Source organism: Musca vetustissima, unplaced genomic scaffold (assembly GCF_032173495.1).
Source record: "Musca vetustissima isolate MV318-11 ecotype Yass unplaced genomic scaffold, APGP_CSIRO_Mvet_v1 utg1398, whole genome shotgun sequence".
Classification (NCBI taxonomy): domain Eukaryota; kingdom Metazoa; phylum Arthropoda; class Insecta; order Diptera; family Muscidae; genus Musca; species Musca vetustissima.
In genome coordinates this window covers 139,685-160,474 of record NW_026879249.1, presented here as the reverse complement: position 1 = coordinate 160,474, position 20,790 = coordinate 139,685, and the positions used below count along the sequence as shown (strand labels likewise).

Genomic DNA, 20,790 nt, shown 5'->3' with positions numbered 1-20,790 from the left:
GTATTGTAAATATTTTTGTTTGTTTGTATCTGAATTTGAATGCTTAATTTTATTTGTTTTATTAATCAAATAGTTTGCATATTTAGGACACATTGAGTTTTTGTCTGCCATTAAATAAAAATATTAATATTTTACATTTTATTTAATTTGATAAAATTTTGAATATTAACACTCGCTTAATTATGTATGAAAGGATAAGAATTGCAATTAAAGACATAATAAAGGCGGGAATTATTTCATATTTCCGAATCCCGAAAGTATTTCATAATAATAAGTATGACCCGAAATAAAAATAAACCAGTAGTTTCTGATTTTTTACATAAATCACCACTATGGGTATATTAAACAGGACTATTAGCATGAAATGGGATGAAATAAAATATGTGATATTTTTCTAAATGTGAATCTACCTAGATCTATCCATAAACATGTCATTCGTTTGTTACAATGGGACAAAAGAATGTAAATCGACTTCAAACTAATATAAATAGGTCATCCGTTGGGCTATGTCTGTACTTCTAGAAAACGCAACTACGTAGTGCAAAATCTAATGTCAATCTGACTAACATTAGGAGTTTGATGCCCAATTTACTTGGAATCGTTCGAAAATATATATGGAAGCTCTATCCAAATATTAAGCGATTTCAAACAAACTTGTCACAGCTTAGGTTATACTAATTTCAGAACGTGCGTGCGTCAATTATTTAAAATCAATCTATAATAAAAGGGAGCTATGTCTAAATCTGGACCGATTTTCTCAAAACTTGGCAGACATCACTCTAGGCTTAATTCAGTACGATACGCCATATTTCGTGCAAATCGAAAGATATATAGGGACTTTGGGGCACCATTTACATGAAATCGGACGAAACTATATATGGGAGCTATATCTTCAATTTTCACGAAACTTGGCAGACATCATTCTAGACCTAAATGATTAGGCTGTACCAAATTTCGTGCAAATCGAAAGATATATAGGGACCGTTTACATTAAATCGGTTAAATATATATATAGGAGCTATATCTAAATCTGAACCGATTTTTCCCAATTTCAATAGGGTTCGTCCTTGGGTATGCGACCTGTACTTTGTTTACAATTTAACATGCACAGACAGACAGACAGACGGACGGACATGCATAGATCGACTTAAAAAGTGATTCTATGCATATTCTCAAAAGGAACCATGTGTATATCTCGTTTGCTTTTGCCTGTTACAAACATATGCACAAAGACATAATACCCTGTACCACAGTGTGGTGAAGGGTATAAAAAGCTACAGACACTATGTTTGAAAACACGGGCAAATACCTTAAATAAAACGAGACGCGTGATATTTGAATAGAGGCTATGTATGGACTAAAGTGAAAATGTTTAGTATAGAAGATGTTTAATTAACCAACGTAACCACTGCGATTGGAAAATGTGTATAGGCCCTGGTTTAAGTCGATGTGATCTCGACTTTTCATAGGTCGCTTGTTCGTTTTTAGAATACCTTTGAAGACCAAAGGAACGGAAATTGTGGAGTAGTATTAGAATTGAGTCTCCTACATTTTTTACGCGTAATTACACACATTGATCCATGATTCGATGATCCCTTTCACGATTTTATAAACGTCATCGCGATCGTATTTTTTTAATTTTTACATCAATCGGCAAGACCCTTTTTGAGCAATTGTCAAATTAAAAAAGAAAGGTTATTTTTGTATTTTGCTGATAGAAGAAATATCCAAGGTGATATTATAAATTTTTGGAAATACCTAGTGTTATCTATCCCAGAAATAATTATATGTATTAACATAGTAAATCTTGTATACATATTTTATTTAAAATTTTGATAATTTTATGGATTCTGTAGAAGAAAATGTGGTCCAATCTTAATTTTCGAACTAAATCTGAATATGGAAGGAATATTACGATGTTTAAAGTTTGAAAGTTTTGGATGAACGCTATTTCTAAATGTCCGATTGCATGTCTGTTGACATTTTCAGTATGGAAAAATTGTACCATTTATCATGTGAGAACTTGTTTTTACCCAAAGTGGGGGTCAAATCATCTTAACCAAAATGTATCAATATATATCTAGGTTTACGGTATTTGGAAAGGTTTTTCCTAAACAAAAGGGTAAATACGTTTGTGCAGAACAATTCTCGACATTTTGAAGGTTTCAACTACATTTTGACACTAAAGCGGAAGGAGGATGCTGATATACATATATGCAGAACATATTCAGGAGTCGTCGAAAATGTATATGGTTCCTATGTCTGCAAAATTTCGTATCAATTTGACAAACATAAGGAGTTTGGTGCATCATTCTCCTAAAATTGTACGAATATATGGGAACTGCATCTAAATCTGAACGGTTATCAACAAAACTTTACACACATTAGGTTATATTAACATCAGTACATTGTACAAATTTGTGTGGCAATTGGTCAAACTTTGACTCATTGGTGCACCATTTACTTAAAATCGGACGGAAATATATATGGAAGCTGTATGTAACTCTAAACCGATTGCAATAAAACTTGACACATGTTAGGCTATATTAACCATAGTCAAAATTTCGTGTCAATCGGACAAACGTAAGGAGCTATATCTAAATCTGAATCGATTTCTACAAATCTTGACACACGGCAAAATTGAATGCTAATCGTCTTTGTTGTACTATTACTTAAAATCGGACGAACATATGGAAGCTATATCTAAGTATGAACCGATTTCAACAAAGCTTGACACACTTTAGGCTATACTCCTATATATCTGTAAGTGTTTCAAGTGTTTTTGCCAATCGGCCAAAATTTGGATCTGTGCACCATTTACTTCAAATCGGACGAAAATGGATGAAAAAGCTATATCTAAATCTGAATCGATTTCTACAAATCTTGACACACGGCAAAATTGAATGCTAATCGTCTTTGTTGTACTATTACTTAAAATCGGACGAACATATGGAAGCTATATCTAAGTATGAACCGATTTCAACAAAGCTTGACACACTTTAGGCTATACTCCTATATATCTGTAAGTGTTTCAAGTGTTTTTGCCAATCGGCCAAAATTTGGATCTGTGCACCATTTACTTCAAATCGGACGAAAATGGATGAAAAAGTTTCCATATAAAGCTCCCGATCTGTTTAAGAAAGTTTTGAATCCACACACCATGATGAAGATATAAAAAGTTCGGCTCCAGCATATTATGGAGGGTATATTAAGTATGTTTCTCAGTCATGGAATTAATAATTTCCGACAGCTTAAAGTAAATATATCCATGAGCGTAAAATTCGATGACGATATTTCCGTACGTATGCCTCTAAATGAATTCAGACAGATCACCAACATTTTCCTGAGCATTGTGTTTTGTCTGCACGTTAAGACATTTTAAGTTGAGTTCTAATCGGATACCAAATCTTTCTACAAAAAGATTAGAAAACGAGTGAGCGGAGCAGTATAGTCGAACAGGGCCGACCATATGACAAAATCTAACATTCTGCGTTGATTCGTTCTGTTCCTGGGCAATATTTCGCGATATTTGGACCCTCTTGATCGATTATAGGTGAACATCTCCACTTTCTAGCACTGACATATTTTCCAAATCTTGTTTTCCCTAAGTGAATATTTAGGTTATACATTAAAAATGTGGCTACTTTAGATGTTGGTTGATTCGACCCTCGGAATATTGGACGATCTTCATCTAAACAGTCATTCTAAGTATTTGGCCAGATCGCCTACACCGTGTAAGATATGTTACGTTTTGCATATAATTATGGCCATCTGACAAAAATCATATATATCATCTCAGCATCACCGACAATTATAGGCGTCGTCCTTAACAAAAACTGGAATTTCATGTAAAATTTAAAAGCAATCAGAGCGACATTTTCGGCCTCTAGGGGAGCAATAGTAATTCTAAACAATATCAGAATATGTAGACCCCTTTAAATATTGAGGTATAACTCCCACATACATCAGCATAAAACCACCCCTTTTGGATATACTACAAACTACATCGGAAGTAAATATATACGCCTAAGCGTACAAATTTTGTCATTTTTCACACAAAAGTCTGGGTTCATTTGACCAGCTAAATATTGACTGATCTACATCAAAATTGTCATACTTATTCCTTGGCCAGACCACTTTCTCCGTGTATGTTGGGGACAAAAAAGCTCCCAGAAAAACAGACAAAAATAAAGGTTCTGGCCAAAGAAGACCCCTATTGTTTTTGGTAATGATCCGTTAATATTTAGGGGATGAAATGGGTCATCCTCTAAATATTCATTCCTACATGCGAATGATACCCGTCATATATTGATTAGCTGAGTCGAGACGATCGGTACACTTAAAGGTGGGTTTAGGACCAATATATCGCGGCGTTACAAACTTTTGGGGCTGCACAAAGCTATAATACCCTGACAACATAGTTGAGAAGGGTATAAATAAAAGGGTTTCGACATGTTGGGCGTTATATAAAAATTGCCTCTAATTTCATATTATTGATTCGAATAATTATTATTTACAATCTTTTGGGTGCACCCCCTATATAACACTTTTATTAAATTAAAAAAAGTTAACTTATTTGCTACTTCACCGTATTAGGGAAGAAATTCTGTGCACGAAATGTACAGTTTATATCCCACAAAGCCTTAGAAGTAGGTTTAGCCATTTCGCCTGACTGTAGATGTAATATAATTATGCTACTTTCAGAGGATATCGGATACAAAACTAAAAAGCCAGGTTCGAATATGATATATAGCGGCTCACATTTATACCTACAGGTTTTCTGTATTTGGAATGTTTAGCTTGTCGGAAGGTATCGACATGATAAACTAAAAGGCCAGGTTCGAAAACTATCTATATCGGTCGACATTTGATCTTAACCCCTATATAATGATAACTCCCGGTTTTCGTTCCAAATATTCCTACCAGATGTATTCAATAATGCTCCCCTTTTGGTATAGCCTCATATAAAATCCAAATTGCGGTATTTTGAGGATTTACCAAGCGTTATCACCTTTAGGGGTTTTTATATTTTAGAAAAAATATCCATTAAAAGTTGCTAAAAAATTCAGTTGAAAATAATGTCTGTATGGGTACACATACACTATCATCCCTCCCATTATTCATTAACTTGGAAAACATTGTCTGCATAGGTTTGCTTATTTGTAATTCGTAACGTGGGGTTGGGACTTTCATTTCAAGTAACTGTCAGTGGAGCGCAACGAAAGTTCGACTCTACCGAACTTAATGCCCTTTTCACCAATGTTAACCCTTTCGGTGTGTTTGTCGAATATATTCGACATTTAAAATTACTCGGTTTCTTTGCGATTTTTCGGTTGATGTTTTTGTTTTTGCTGAAAGACAGACAAAACTGTCCGGGGGTTAAAATAAAAATTGTTTTTTTTTTCTAATCTCTGTGCCTTTATATGATCTTAAATATAAAAATTTTAGATTTTTATTCCGACAAAAACATTTTTTGACACTGAAAGGGTTAATGTTAATGCCTTATTATCAATGATTCAGACTCTTGAAAATAAAAGCTTTATTTTTTAATTAATATGCCACAATTCTGAACATACTTTTAGGCGCTATAAAATTTAATTTCAGGCAATACGTGCAATGCGTGAATAATAAAAACTGATTTCAAATTTGTTATTTTGAAACGACTAACCAGCCCTATTTGATCTTAAGGGGTCACAAGTATCATAAACAAATAATAAAAAACATACAATTAAAAAAGTAGTCGGCATCTGTTATATTGTAAACATTTCATTATTTGGCAACACAAGCAATAGATTTGAAAAATAATTTTTGAAGTAAGAGAGAAAATAAAATATTTAAATCATGTATAAATTATTAAATTCTTATTGATTCATTTATTTATTTTTTTTTAGTAAATAAAATAATTACAATTACGTATATATGTAAAGCAAACTATTTTGAGATGTTAATATTCAAAATTTTATTTTTTATATGTTTTTTTTTTCATTAAAATTATAGCCATATGATTATAATGTTTAATTCTATGAAATAAAACTATTTTTTTTTAATTTTAATTTTCCTTAATTTTTTCACATAATATGTTATATTTTGTGTTTGCATTTTGAGTTCAGTCTTAGATAAATTATAGAAAAAATATATTTTTATTAGTTTTTTTTTTTTTTTTCCATTTGTTTTTTTTGTCTTCAAAAAATTGCCAAAATGTTTTACATTAATTAATAATTTGCGCACCAAACACAAATTTATAATAGTACATACTTCTTTTTTTGTTTTGGAATAGAAAAAAATTATATAAATATTTTGAATATTTGTGTGAGTGTGTGTGTGTTTTTTAATTTCTTTGAGAAATTAAATGTCCTAAAGTTAGTTATAATTTTGTATTTGTTGAATTGTTTTCTTTTTATTTGTAATTTTTGTATTTTTTTTCTCACTTTAAATTCTAAATGTAAAAATTGAACATTTATTCAAATTCATGTCATTAGCAATTATTGTTGTTGTTGTTTTTGTGTGGGTGTGTTTGGGGGTTTTTAAATCATTTTTTTTTCAATTATTTTATTATTACATATGTACTTGAAGTAAAAAGTAAATAAAATCTATATTTATTTAAAATTATTTACAAATATGTATTAAAAAACAAATATAAATTAAAAATATGTTTAAAAAATAAAAATATTTAACTACACTTTATTTTAAATCATTTACAATTTGCTGAAACTAAAACAAGTGCGATGGATTTTTAAAATTTTTTGATATTTAGATTAATATATTTAAATTGGATGCGGCCGATTCGAGGCTAAGAGAAAACTTTCTAGCAGTTCTCCTACACACTCTCATATAATTTTTTTTATTAGAATCATAGCACACATTTGAAGCAAACATTAACACACACACACTTGTATTATATTTCCCTCAATTGCTATTACAATACTTGAATAATAATAAAAAATAAAAATTAGAAAAAACATCTGCTTTGTAATACATTTTTTAAAACACAATGGACGGTATTATATTACAAATTAATTTATTTCGTTTAATTAATTAGTTAATATTTACTTAAATTATTGGTTTCAACAATTCTCAAATTTTAATTGTTAATACTGTACTGTACAAAAAAATTAATGCAGTTTGAACATAAAATTGTTTTGTTGTTGTTGTTTTCCAACTGTACACACAGAGATGTTGGTTTGAGAAATAAGCTTTTATTTTGCGCTGAGAAAAGCTATTTGTTAATTAAATATCAGACAAGAAGAAGAAAGGATTAACTTGATAGCAAGCTTAATTAATTAATGTTTCCGAAAAGTTTCACGAAAGAGTTAAATGCAGAGCTTTCTTTCCCTTATTGGATGTTAAGATTTTTGTACGTATCTATCATAGGCTTTTGTTGGGAGTAAAAGCTCTTCTATATTTAAACTTGAGTTTAATTAGTAGCCCGGCTAGGTTATATATTGTAATTGTTAATTCTCTTAGTTGTCGGTTAGTTGCTGTTCGGTTTTTACTGGTATGAGTTCTATGCAAAAATATGTTGTCTATTAAGAAACTAAGAAATTATGCAGAGAATTCCAAATTTGCTGCCATTGTTCTCTTATTGAAATTGTAGGCGGAGCTAATATACTTCAAATATTATATAAATAAAGGTAATAAAATGAATTTGTATTTGTTTAAATATTTTACATTCTTAGCAAATAAAACATTAAAAAAATTGTGTATCCAGACACTAAACATTGGTCTTTCAACTTACTGAAAATTACGTGTGAACTTTGTATAGCTAGATCCAATAGAAACAGAAACTTTACTACTATTTAAAAAAATTGTGTATCCACTAAGGTCCCGGAATTTCGTCATATGTGTACATAGAACAAGTTCGAAGATGGGAACCCTTGGTCCACCACAAAGAGTCAACATTTTAAAAACTTGTAAATTTGTAAGCGAATGGAATAGCAAATGTTATTAATTCTTTGAACATCCTAATATTTATCAAACATGCATGGGGTCTTCAGTAGGTCGATTCAGTAACTTATAACGATCCGACAATCGACAATTTTGTCTACACATAAAATCGTTTGCAGTAACGAAAATGTTATTCTGTAAAAATGTAGACAAGTTGTCGATAAACTTTCGAAAAGCTTTTAATTTTGAACATTTTGAAAACAAAATACATGCAAATTCAGAACAAAACAAGGCATGTTCAATATTTAAAAATAATTGTCGATAACTTAACTTCGAATATTTTGGTGTTGTTTATTAACATTTTTAACAATTGTTGTTAAAAACTGTTATAGAATTGAAATATTGTTTATTTTGTCGTTATAAAATTTATCGATTTGAGAATTGTTTAAATTTGATAGTGAATCGACCCACAGAGGTGTAGTACCGCCCGCATATGCCTTATATACTTTATATAACCTCTGCAAACCATAGGCTGAGGGTATATATTTATCGACAACACCATCTGATACTTTTTTGCTTGTTGGGAGGAACATATACCCACCAATGGAAACTAAAAATATTAAATTAGAGCAAATATTGTTGAAAACGTGCCTGAAAAGGTTTGTGGAGAAGTGTTCCCGAAACCCCCAAAATAACGAAATTTGGGTGGAAGTTAAAGGTGGACCGGTTTGACACCCAAAATAACAAATTTAAGGCAATTCGTTTGGAAAACGTATCCAAATTCACAGTTACATGGGGCTGACCCGAAAACCAATAGTGATAAAAAAATATCAATATTGTGCTAGGAAGACCTTCTGCCCAATGAGAGTAAATAATTTCAATATTATACCCAATGTAGTTGAAAATTTCGCACGTATCGTTAAATGGGTGTTACCCTAAAATGTGGACCTATATTGATCTGGAGATGTAACCCAATAAGAACCCAATTGACGGACAATGTAATTCAAACCGTTCCACAAAAAAGGAAATTGTTTGCCCACAATGAATCTGGAACTGGGTTTGGTAAAATAATACAAAGGCCTTAGGTTGTATAATGTTTGATTTAACATCTTCAGAAACTTTTGGGCTCATTTTCAACCTAATATTATCAATATTAATCTACTAAACACATTTAAAACATTTCTTCACCAAAAATTATCAATATGGGTCCCTCCATTTTACGGTATCTTGGTTACATTAGGATACTCATTCGGCGGAAAAAATCCCTACCAAGAATTATCAATATTGGCCCACGTTTCGGGGTAGCACCACTATAAGGCATTTTGGGGACGTCGCGGAAGTTTTTTTTATTTGATACGTTTGATTCTTCCCTCTAAAAACTATTCATACCGGTCCATTTTCATCACCAAAGTATCTGTAGAAATTTCTCAATTAGGGCCCTCATCTCTATTTTCGGTATTTTGAAGGTTCTAGCCGCATTCAATGTGATTTTGTAGGGTAGAACATATTTATGTGCACAATTTTCTACATAGGTCTATGATTGGACACACACACTGGTGGCCAAAACTAAAGCAACTGAAATTGCAAACATAATAAATGACCTGTAACTTAAAAATAAAGTTATAGTTAAAGTTTTTCGGATATAAATAGATAATTTCTTCACTTTTAAAAAACACAAAATATAAACTGGACTGGACTGGGCCGACTATATGATACCCATCACCACTTTGAGTATATTATACATATTTATCTTCACAGTTACATGTCAATATTCTCTCGGACAAACAAATCGGACGAATACAAATGTATATGTGGGAATTATATCGAAATATGAACCGATTATCCCGAAACGTACCACACAATGTCGTGCAAATCGAAGGATATATAGGGACATTGGTGCACTATTTACATAAAATCGGAAGAAAATATATATGGGATCCATATCTACATCTGAACCGATTGTCACGAATCTTAACACTCATTGTTCTAGAATTTATTTAGTACGCTATGCCAAATTTGGTGCAAATCGAAGGATATATAAGCACTTTGTTGCACCATTTACATTAAATCGGACGAAAATATATATGGGAGCTACAGTGGTGGTCACAGAATTAAAACATTTACTGTTGTAAAAATTTTTTGATCAGCCCTCGATTCGTTTGAAGTATTTTTGAAAATTTTTTAATTCAGAAAACTTCGATATACTGCACATTAGAGATTTAGTGTGAAAATAGAAAATTATTGCATGCAATTTTTCCATAAATAACGGTTTTTATGAAAATACATCGACTTTGAAGTGGCCATATAATTAAAACATTGTGTGATTTTTTACTTTACTGCATTTTTTTGAAAATATTTTTACAAAAACTCTTTAATTTAGTTGAATTATGTAAACTAAGCACTGATAGAATCATTTACAGATAAAAATTTCTGAAAAAAAATCTGTAAAATCGATCAAAATTGCCAAAAATGTGTACAGTACACCTAACATTCAGAAAACACCCTTATTATAGAAAATAAAAGTCCGAATGCACCAGAAATTGCTAGAATTAGTAAAAAACAATTAATAATTCTCAAAATAAATAAATATTTGAAATAAAAACTCAAAAAAATGGGAATTAACCTAAAGGAGCGATTCAATTTCAATAGCCTTTACTAAAGAAGACCGGAATATTTTTGCAGTATATGAGAAAATATCGATTGATATCGGTATTTATTATATCAAATCGATTGTTCGAGTAGTACAGAATATATTTTATCAAAAAATATATTAGTCACAACAGAACGAACAGATATTAACGCCTATGTTGACGAGAAAAGGTTTCTAGCACACAGCAGCATGTGCTTTTGTAAAAATATTTTCAAAAAAAATGCAGTAAAGTAAAAAATCACACAATGTTTTAATTATATGACCACTTCAAAGTCGATGTATTTTCATAAAAATCGTTATTTATGGAAAAATTGCATGTAATAATTTTCTATTTTCACACTAAATCTCTTAAGTGCAGTATATCGAAGTGTTCTGAATTAAAACATTTTCAAAAATACTTCGAACGAATCGAGGGCTGATCAAAAAATTTTTACAACAGTAAATGTTTTAATTCTGTGACCACCACTGTATATCTAAATCTGAACATATTTTTACGAAATTTTACACACATATGTCTGGGCTGAATTCGGTACGCTGTGCCAAATTTCGTCCAAATCGGAAGATTTTTAGAGACTTTGGTGCACCATTTACCTTAAATCGGACGAAAATATATGTGGGGCTATATCTAAATCTGAACCGATTATTCGCAATTGTTTACAATTTAACATGGACAGACAGACGGTCATGCATAAATCGACTTAGAAAGTGATTCTATCCGTATTCTTAAAGGGAACCATAGGTCTATCTCGTTTCCTTTTGCCTGTTACAAACATATGCACAAAGACATAATACCCTGCACCACAGTGTGGTGAAGGGTATAAAAATCTTCCGTGGAAAATTAAAGTGACCCAATTATGAATTAGGTTTGTTTCTTTCTGAATCTAGTTTGATTTTGCTATACTATGATACTACAAAGATGTTTCTATAGGGCGAAGACCTGATGATAGTGATGGTAATTACAAAACCCTAATTTTTTACTCCAGCAACCAATCATTGACATGTTTCGATGTATGTTTGAAGTTATTATCATGATGAGACACCCAGTCAGGGGTTGTATTTTCTTCAGCGAAGGGATCAATATCAGTGAAGGAATTATATCAAAAACTCGTAAATGTATCGAACTCCATAAAAAGAAAAATCCCCATGTCGTTATTGACTCCCTTCAATGCTTCTTAGTACCCTTGCAATACTGAGGCTTGAGTCTTTAATTATTAGATCTTCTCACTGTACTTGTTTTCGTGTCTAAGCTTTTAATATTTAATTTTAGTTCGTCAGAGAACATAATATTTCTACACTGAGTCGGATTCCAATTAATATGAGCTTTTGCGAAAGCCAATCTGGCTTTCCGGTTTTTTCAGAAATAATATGGTTTTTCTGCACTTGTAGACCTGCTACCATAGCTAATTCTTGAGGTAATATATCCGACGATAACTCTCTCACCAAATCCTTTAAAGTCTTAAATAGTAGTTTTTACTGCTATGACAATTTGTTGATCAGTACGAACTGATGTTATTTTGCAGCCTTCCTCCGATTTAGTTGCATACGAAGAGTAGAATTTTGCCTTTCAAACAAGATATATATTTGGTAAATTGGTTGAGGATTGGCTGAGTTACAGTGGTTGAATTGTGAAAAAAATCCGCATAAAAAGACAAAATTTATTTTTCTTCGAAAAAAAAAAGAATAATATAAATCCGTTATAAAGTAAATAAGTTATTTGCGTCTCAAATAGAAAATATATGAGACCAGGTTTTTTTTCTACATTTACCGCTATAAAACTAATTTTCGAAGTGACCCAGAAAAACCAAAGGTATTTTCGTGTTTCAGGGACTCAAACTAAACAGAATTGGTACATTAGAACCCCTGAATAATTTTCGTGTCGCACAGTGTTATTATTTATTTCATTATGAATTTGACTTTTAAGGTTTTACAACATTTTTCTCATCTTTGGAAAGAACCTCCGTATAATGTGGACACAACCCACTTTCGGTACACTGAAGTGGCTATAATTTGGCTTTTCGGATCAAAAAACCGGGTACATTTGCATCATTTTTGATTAAAAATGCTGTACAATTTTTAATAATTGAAAAAATTGGATCAAATTTTTAGCAAAATTTCTCGAGGTGATCTTATTCATAATTGATGAAAAAATATAAATATTTCCCATACCTACGTAGATCAATAACCGTGGTAATTTGAAAAATGATGAAAAAAAATATTTTTAAGCATTGAAATTATTTACTGAAATATAGTGTAGATGGTATGATATTCGAAGATATGAAAAGCCAGTTCTCAAACCATATTATATATGTGTACTAAAAAACAACAAACAACTTATTCTAACCTAAAATAAAATATATTTTAAAATACAAACGAAAAAAATTACACAAAATAAAGCAAAATCTAAACAAAAAATCATACATCAATCTATATAATATATTTTTTAATTTATATAATAATCATAATAATATAATTCATATCATATTTTTTTATATTAATATAACTTACTCGCCTTAGAAATATAGCTATCCCTTATCCTTGCCGGGGCCCACACTAACACCCAATAGATGTTCACCGGCCATTGTTAGGCCACCCGGCTGGTGGGCATAGTTACGTATCTGATGCAACGATATCAGTTGATTTGGAAATGCATTCGAGGCATTATTTTGATTTACATTTTTATTCTGAAAACTGATGGCGTCATACAAATACGGACGCTGGGCCATGGCATGATGTGACAGGGTGTTCAAGTGCGGAGGCATAGAGTTGATCGGTGTAAATGCTGAATTTGTGGTGGTTTTGGTAATGCTCGATGCATCGTAGGGTCCAACGGTGGATGGTGTCGAGACTGTGGAAGACGAAAAACGCAGAGTTATATTAAATAGAAATAAATGCAATATTATTTAGAATATTAGTATAACAGGGATATAAGGCAGCGGAACACTAAGGTGAATCTCATATCCCACAATCTATGAAAAATTAAATTTTTGTTCTAAGTATGTGTTTTTTGGGATTCTCATTGGGTAGCAACACCACCTAAAAACTATGTTAAAAAAATGGCGGCATCGGACTTCATTTCTGACACCTCCAATATAATGTTCTCTTTTATTATTTATTACACTGGAAGTCGAGAATGTATATTACAGTTTCTAGTGGGATTTCAGTTTAGAAAAATTTACCATAAAAACTGGGTGCAATTTGGTATTTCTCTTGCCCAGTAGATTACAAGATATCCTTAGAAAATATACACGAACTTTACAACAAGATTGCAAAGTCCTGACCAGGTGGACCTTTGGTTAGTAGCTCCGCAGATTATTGACCAAGAACCCATCGACCATCACACGGTTCTCAGAACAACGCATCAATATTAGAAGTGAAAAATTAACTCCTACTGGGCGCGTCCCCATGTGATGGAAAGGTCGAAGTTGTAGAAATGTGAGTGCTTGGGATCAGTCGTCGAGGGTATCGCTACAAGCATGTAGCCAACAAGCAAAAATGTTGTGAGTTTAAGAACCACATGGGAGTAGCAATCTTTATCCAACCTTCGGAGAAAGGCTGGGACTTAAACTCAAATTCCGAGTCTAAACACGAGAGCAAGACCAACATAACAGTCTTATAATTCCGGATGAGTGATGAGATGATGGAAGAAGTGAGCGAAGCTCACGACAAGAAAAAAATACTGTTGTCTTGTCTTGGACAAAGGTGAGGGAGTTTGTCAGACTTCTACCGGACGGGTGGATGATCATTCTAACGTATAGGATAGTCTGATCACCAACCTTTAGGGCTTTGTCCTTCGGACCAATACTGACTAGGGGGTGTTCCCTCAAAAAAAAAAAAAAAAAAAACTATGGAAGTTAAAAAAGGGTGACGTTGATCTGTCCACGAGTCCCGTCCCGTCGTTATCCTACGATCGTGAATAAACATCTCCTACAGATGTGAGTGTCTTGGCATCTGTAGTAGAGAGCACTCAGCAATAACAGCAAATGAGTAAAAATCTGAATCTGAGTTAAAGGACCACAGAGGATGAGTAGCCTCAACTCATCCTCCTGAGACAAGTGTTGACTCAAACATAAATTCCGAGTATGAACATAAAGACATGACAAATACCATCGCCCTATAGTGCCGAAGAAATATGGAAGCTGATAAGATGTTTAATGAAGTGGTCAAGGAAATCGCAAAACTCAATACATGAAAGAAGCAGTTATCAGAGAAAGCATGAATGAACCAAAAGAACAAAATTGAATAGGAAGTCAATGTTCAGAGGGATAAACATGACGGTCCCTCCACTTCCTCGGAAATAGCGAAGATTATTCGGTCTCCGAAAGAGCAGGCGAATTCCAAACCCACAAAAAAGAAGAAGAGTTTCCCGTCGATGGATGCTAAGATATGACATAGCATACACGAAGTCAAAGGAGATTGGCGCGGAAATTCATCGACTGAGGGTGGTGATGCCGCCTCTCATATTATCATTAAATCGTCGTAGACACCGAAAATAAATTGTTTTATCGCCTTTTTAAAATATACTAGTATTTAAGGCAATAAATAGGATTTTAATCTATAAGGTTCTGTGGGTCCTTATGGAGACCTTGGACACGACTGGGCTAACCTCAGCTGACGAGAAAACCACGTTACAGGGACATAAGAGAGATTTTTTGGAAGATGATAAGCCATCCGTAAATTCCACTCACTTCGCCTCTGAATCATTATCTAGTCCCGAAGGTTAATATATATATATTTCAAACGAAATATTAAATTCAAATATCTACTCACCAATATCTTCTCGGCCATTATCATTCATGCGATGATGACCTTGTAGATCATTATGCGGATTATTCGATTGTCCCGCATTGCCGCCCTGTTGTTGCTGCTGCTGTTGGTGATTGCCATAGTCCATGTGACCTTGTTGCTGAGAGGAAGGTTGTTGCTGCTGCTGTGGATTGGTTTGTTGTTGCGGATGGTGTTGAGATGTACCCTGCTGGCCGTTATGATGCTGCTGTTGTTGTTGCTGCTGATGTGGATGTTGGTTGTGATGTTGTTGCTGGGATTGTTGCTGCTGCTGTTGATGCATAACATCATTTAAATTAGCCGCTGAGTCGGGGCTTACTTTGGGCCAGTACGAATTATCGGTGGGTGCTATTGTTACCGGAGGCAATGTCAAATTGTTGCGATTATGCTGATTGTGCACCCCAGCAACAATACCTGTGGTTGTTGTATTGGTCGTTCCGGCACCACCTCCTCCTCCTCCACTTCCTGCTGCTCCTACACCTGTTGTAGCCGAACCATTATTAGTAGATGGATTTGAACCTACTGCAGGATTACTATTATTACCTGTTGTTGTGGTGGCGGTTGTAGATGCCGCTGTTCCACCGCCAGCTGCAGGTGTGCCACTACCACCGGCCGGATTGTTACCAGCATTTGTCACCACAATGGGCGGCCGCTTGTCGGTACGCTCGGCATGCTTTTGCATATGTTTATTCAGATATGTCTCCTGGGTATAGGATTTGCCGCAATACTGACAAATGTGGGTCTTCAAATGTTTCGACTCCTTGTGCTTGGGTATGTGGTCGAGTAATGAGGGTTCGTCGGAGAAACATTTGTAGCACGAATTACATTTGAATGGTTTATCGGTTTGGTGGCAACGTGAGTGAGACTGTAGATTCGACAGCTGCGAGAATGCCTTCTGACAGCCGGGATGTCGACACTTGTACGGTTTGTCGCCCGTGTGCGTTCGAATGTGCTGCTGCAGATGTGACAGCTGGGTGAATTTACGCTGGCAAATTTCACAGCGGTACGGTTTGATGCCCAAATGTATTCGCGTATGCTGTGACAGATATGACGAGTTGGCAAATGCTTTGGAGCACTGGGTGCATTTGTAGGGTTTCGATTCGCGCATATGCATTTGGGTGTGCAGCTGAAGATCTGCTTTGGAGGTGAAGATCTAGAAGAAAAATCGTGAGAGAAATTAGAAACAGAAATATATGGATCATTGAGGGAAATAACAAATAATTTTGGTAACATGTTTCCGTGTCAAATTGAGAGAGTAGGGAAATCATCGGAATTCCCTTCATCCTCTCTTTCTTAGTTTGAGTCTTGTTGTTTTTATACCTTAGTATCCTTAATATCCTGTAATTGCATTTGATGATGCGGCGATGACGTGGACGATGATATGCCATTGTTGCTATCATTCGTCTGCTGGTTCTGTTGCTGCTGTTGACGATTGTGATGTCGTGTCCCGCCATTGTCCACACTGTTACTGGTCACAACAATGTGTTGATTAGGATTTGGTGGGTAAATTCGTGATTTACGACCACGACCACCTGAACTCACAGTTGAACTAACCACCCCTGTAGTGGAATCGGCCAACTTCGTATCTAAACACAATGATTTCTGATGCAACAACACTGCCTCAGCCACTGAACCGTTTGGTGTTGTTGTTGTCGATACTGCACCTTGTATTTGATAATGTGACTGATGTTGTTGTTGCTGCTGCTGATTATGTTGCTGTTGTTGTTGATGCTGCTGCTGTTGTTGTTGATGCGACGCTTGTTGCGTGTAATTGAGAACAGATGTTCTCAAATCGGCGGTATTCGAAAAAACGCTTAATGGTCCTAAGGTAACACGTTCGTTTAGGGTATTTCTTAATTGATCTATGGATCGGTGTACGGCTTGTGAATACTCACCGCCCGGTGGTATTTCACCAATTAATGGAGAATTGTGATGATAGTCGAGACCACCGCCAATTGGACGGTATTCTATTAAACGTCCTTCCATTGTTTAGTTTTTTTGTTTCTGTTTTCTTTTTTTTATTTTTTTTTGTAAATTCGTTCGTTTTTAGTTGGGAAATTTTTGTTGTTATTTGTTTTTAGTTAGCACAAAGTGGGCTGTTTCCATTTTTATTTTCTTGTTGATTTTTGTATTTGCTAAAGTCTTATATAGTTTTGATTTAGGTATTATTTTTTTCGCTTAAGGAACACTAAATTGTTTTAAATTGAGATATATATTATTTTGCGGCGAAAAGGTTTTGATCTTTTCTATTTTGTGAACAGCTACAAATTTGACGATTTCTTTTATAACACACAAAGTTACAAAAATTAAATAATAGTTCAATATCCCGTACATCAGTGCGTATAATTATTGTCATCAATCAATAAATCAAATCGAATACTTCATTAGCTTCATATGACGTTTTTAAGAATGAGTGGGCCGACCGGACTAGACTTCATCAGGCTTTGGTAAAACTATTACGATGTCAAAAGTTTAGATCAAAGTGAATATTTCGGGGGAGTTATCAGAAGGTATTTGATTTATGATCACTCCATAGTTATACTGCCCAAAAGATAGCCTGAGATACAGATAGACTAACAATTGCCTAAAATGGATTTGGTCCAAAGAAGCAAGTATATAAAAGTATATAGCTAATGAGAGTATTAGCTATAAGGCTGATAGTGTAACAATTTTCAATATTGGACCGGCTACATATTTTATCAGCCGGCAAAGACTACTATAAATAAACACATATATAATTAAAGTAAATACAGAATCACTCTAATATTTAAAAAGTACACATTTGGCACTTTGCTACATACGCAATAGTAATTTTTTTATTATGTCTAATCATTCAGTCAGTGATAAGCTACTACATATATTGTTAAATATTTCACACAAAGTTCGCATTGGACTACTAGCTTCATAATTAGATCTTACGAGCGGTAAATTTATTGGGATAAAGTTACGGGTAGTACGGGATGGAATATTGAAATTTATTTGACTTAATAAATTAGAGGAATCGATTAAGCCACGTATCAATCTATATATATAAAACAGAAAAAAATTTGTTTGTTTGTTTGTGTGTATGTTCCCGAAAGACGCTAATACCGCTGAACAGATGTTAATGATATTTACACTGTATGTCATGACATGCCCTGAAAGTAACATAGGCTAGCTAAACTTCTAAAATCCTGCGTGGATGCAGAGTTATAGCGTCAATAGTAAACAAACCTCAAAATTTCGGAACATGTAATATGCGTATATCTTAAGAACGGTTACAGATACCGTCTTCAAAATTTGTGTGAATAACGTAGGTGTAAATACACACCATCCACACAAAAACGAGCTTGGTATGATCAACGGAAAATACAATTTCTGCTGCATTTTCAAAATCTGCATATTGAAAACAGAAAACATTTCGTTTGTAGACACAAAAATCGCTGGACAGATTTTACTGAGACTTTCACAGAATGCCATGACATGTCCTGGGAATAACATAGGTCATATAAACCTCTAAGATGCGGCGTGTATGCGGAGTTATAGCATCGAACGTACTCATGCCTCAGAAATTATGAAGATGTCATTTGTGTATATCTTAAGAAAGGTTACAGATACCGACTTCAAAATATGTCTGAGTAATGTGGGCGTAAGTACGCATAATCCATTTAAAAGGATCACCGGCTACCAAGGGAAAATGCAATCCTCTTTGCAATTCTATCTATACATATGTACATATATAGAAAATCGAAAGCATATTGTTTGTGGACTTAAGAACCAGTGAACAAGTTTTACAAAGAATACGTCAAACGATGAAAGTAACATAGGTTAGATAAACTCCTAAAAATTCGCGTGGATGCGGTGTAATATCATCAAAAATAAGCATACTTCTGTTAGTAACATGTAGCTACTTTGAAATTTGTTTCAGAAAGATGGCTGCAATTGCGCATCATCCGAAGATTTTGGAACGTTGAGGATATATTTTGAAATACATAAAATACAAAATATATACATACATATGTATGTGTATTGAAATACAAATAGAAATTCCCAGCAAGCATTTTCTATACAAAACATATCCAAAAAGTTACTACCAGGCGAAGAAAACACTCGTGGGCGATATCGTATATTTAACAAATAAGTTACACCGTTTGGGAAGAAATGAACCACGTACTCGTTACCTTTAAAAAGTATCTTCTTCGTCACAATTTGAAGTTAATAAAGCGACACTCCAAAATGACACTGTTTTGTTACCTTAAATATTATCGCATTGGCATACATTTTTTTAAAATCGTCGAAAACATAAAATGACAGCGATGGAAACAATTGCAATTCTTTTTCTAAGGAAGTGGGCATTATGACAGTCTTTTAACCCATAATGAGTACATGATCCCCCTAAAATACTACGAATGTATACTTCGTTTGGAGTTCCTTTTAATGTTCTGCTGTCTTTAGGTACATTGATTCCTTCTTCTCTTAACATAACCAAGAGCTTATTATGCGTTATGATTTACAACATTTTGGATTGCCCATTCCGATAATTTTTTCGAAAAAGATTAATTTTTTTTAGTTGTGCATTCAGTTTTATCTTCGCCGATTCACCTTGACTATTTTCCGGACTGTCATTCACATTAAAATCATCATGTTCAAAAACACTTATATCATTGCCTTCTGATTTGCTCAATTACCTTTTGCGGTGGATGTTGCATTCTGTAGACTTTGAGAAAAAGGTTGAAAATAATCCAGATGACTCCCTCTTGCTTCTCACTTCAATTGCCTTTTTTGATGTAGAGCTCATGTTTGCTTTGAATGATGAATGTGCCAAATGATACTTCTTTAATTGTACTTATAACCAAAGAGTTATACATCCATGACCTTAAATCTACTTTACACGTGAATTATATTTTTCCGCTCCTCTCTATATTATTTGATACAGCAATGAAAAAGGTTTCAGACCGAAGATTTTTTATAATGAAAATGTAGTATTATCCACAAATGTTAAATTATGATACTATCGAATTTTCCTCTTCCTTCACTTAACTAAGTAGTTACTACAGACGATCGAAATTGGATAACAACTAATTTGTTATTGTAAAATTACGAAGTATCACCATTTTACAAAAAATAAGTGTCGAAGTAGATAATTATTTGAAGATGGAGTTAGAAACTCACTTCCAAATGCTTGCAGGGAATAAATAATTGACATTATAATTTTTTCATTTTTGTCAGTTTGTGAAAAAATTTTATTTGAATAAAAAAAAAATATACCAAAACAATATTATTCCTATAGAAAAAATGTCAATGCCTGATATCGAATATTAGGGTTGGCCATATATATAAAAAAATTGCACGTTTGGGACTAATGGAGAATAAGTTCACTAAAAATAGTATTTGAAGTGAAGACCCTAACATACTCTAACAATTTATTAAAAAAAATTAATAAAAAATGGATTGAATATAACGTACACCCTTTATAACCCTTGATTTTAATTATA

The 20,790-nt window shown here is 33.5% G+C and overlaps 1 protein-coding gene across 1 annotated transcript; it reads right to left on the bottom strand.

The window, feature by feature from the left end:
• Nucleotides 1-13,044: 13,044 nt before the first annotated feature.
• Nucleotides 13,045-17,302, bottom strand: LOC133324066 (zinc finger protein rotund). Its single transcript, XM_061532952.1, has 3 exons — nt 16,637-17,302; nt 15,302-16,469; nt 13,045-13,379 (listed from the first exon to the last, which is right to left on the bottom strand). The coding sequence occupies exons 1-3, from the start codon at nt 17,300-17,302 to the stop codon at nt 13,057-13,059; spliced, it is 2,157 nt and encodes a 718-aa protein (XP_061388936.1). The 3' UTR covers nt 13,045-13,056.
• Between the last annotated feature and the right edge of the window lie 3,488 nt (nt 17,303-20,790).

What these genes read in the sequence shown, in the direction of transcription:
- LOC133324066 (XM_061532952.1), bottom strand. Translation starts at nt 17,302, where the DNA reads ATGGAAGGACGTTTAATAGAATACCGTCCAATTGGCGGTGGTCTCGAC. An exon ending in AGGATATTAAGGATACTAAG is followed by an intron (nt 16,470 to 16,636) that starts GTATAAAAACAA and finishes TTTTTCTTCTAG; the next exon opens with ATCTTCACCTCCAAAGCAGA. An exon ending in TAATGGCCGAGAAGATATTG is followed by an intron (nt 13,380 to 15,301) that starts GTGAGTAGATAT and finishes CGTCTTCCACAG; the next exon opens with TCTCGACACCATCCACCGTT.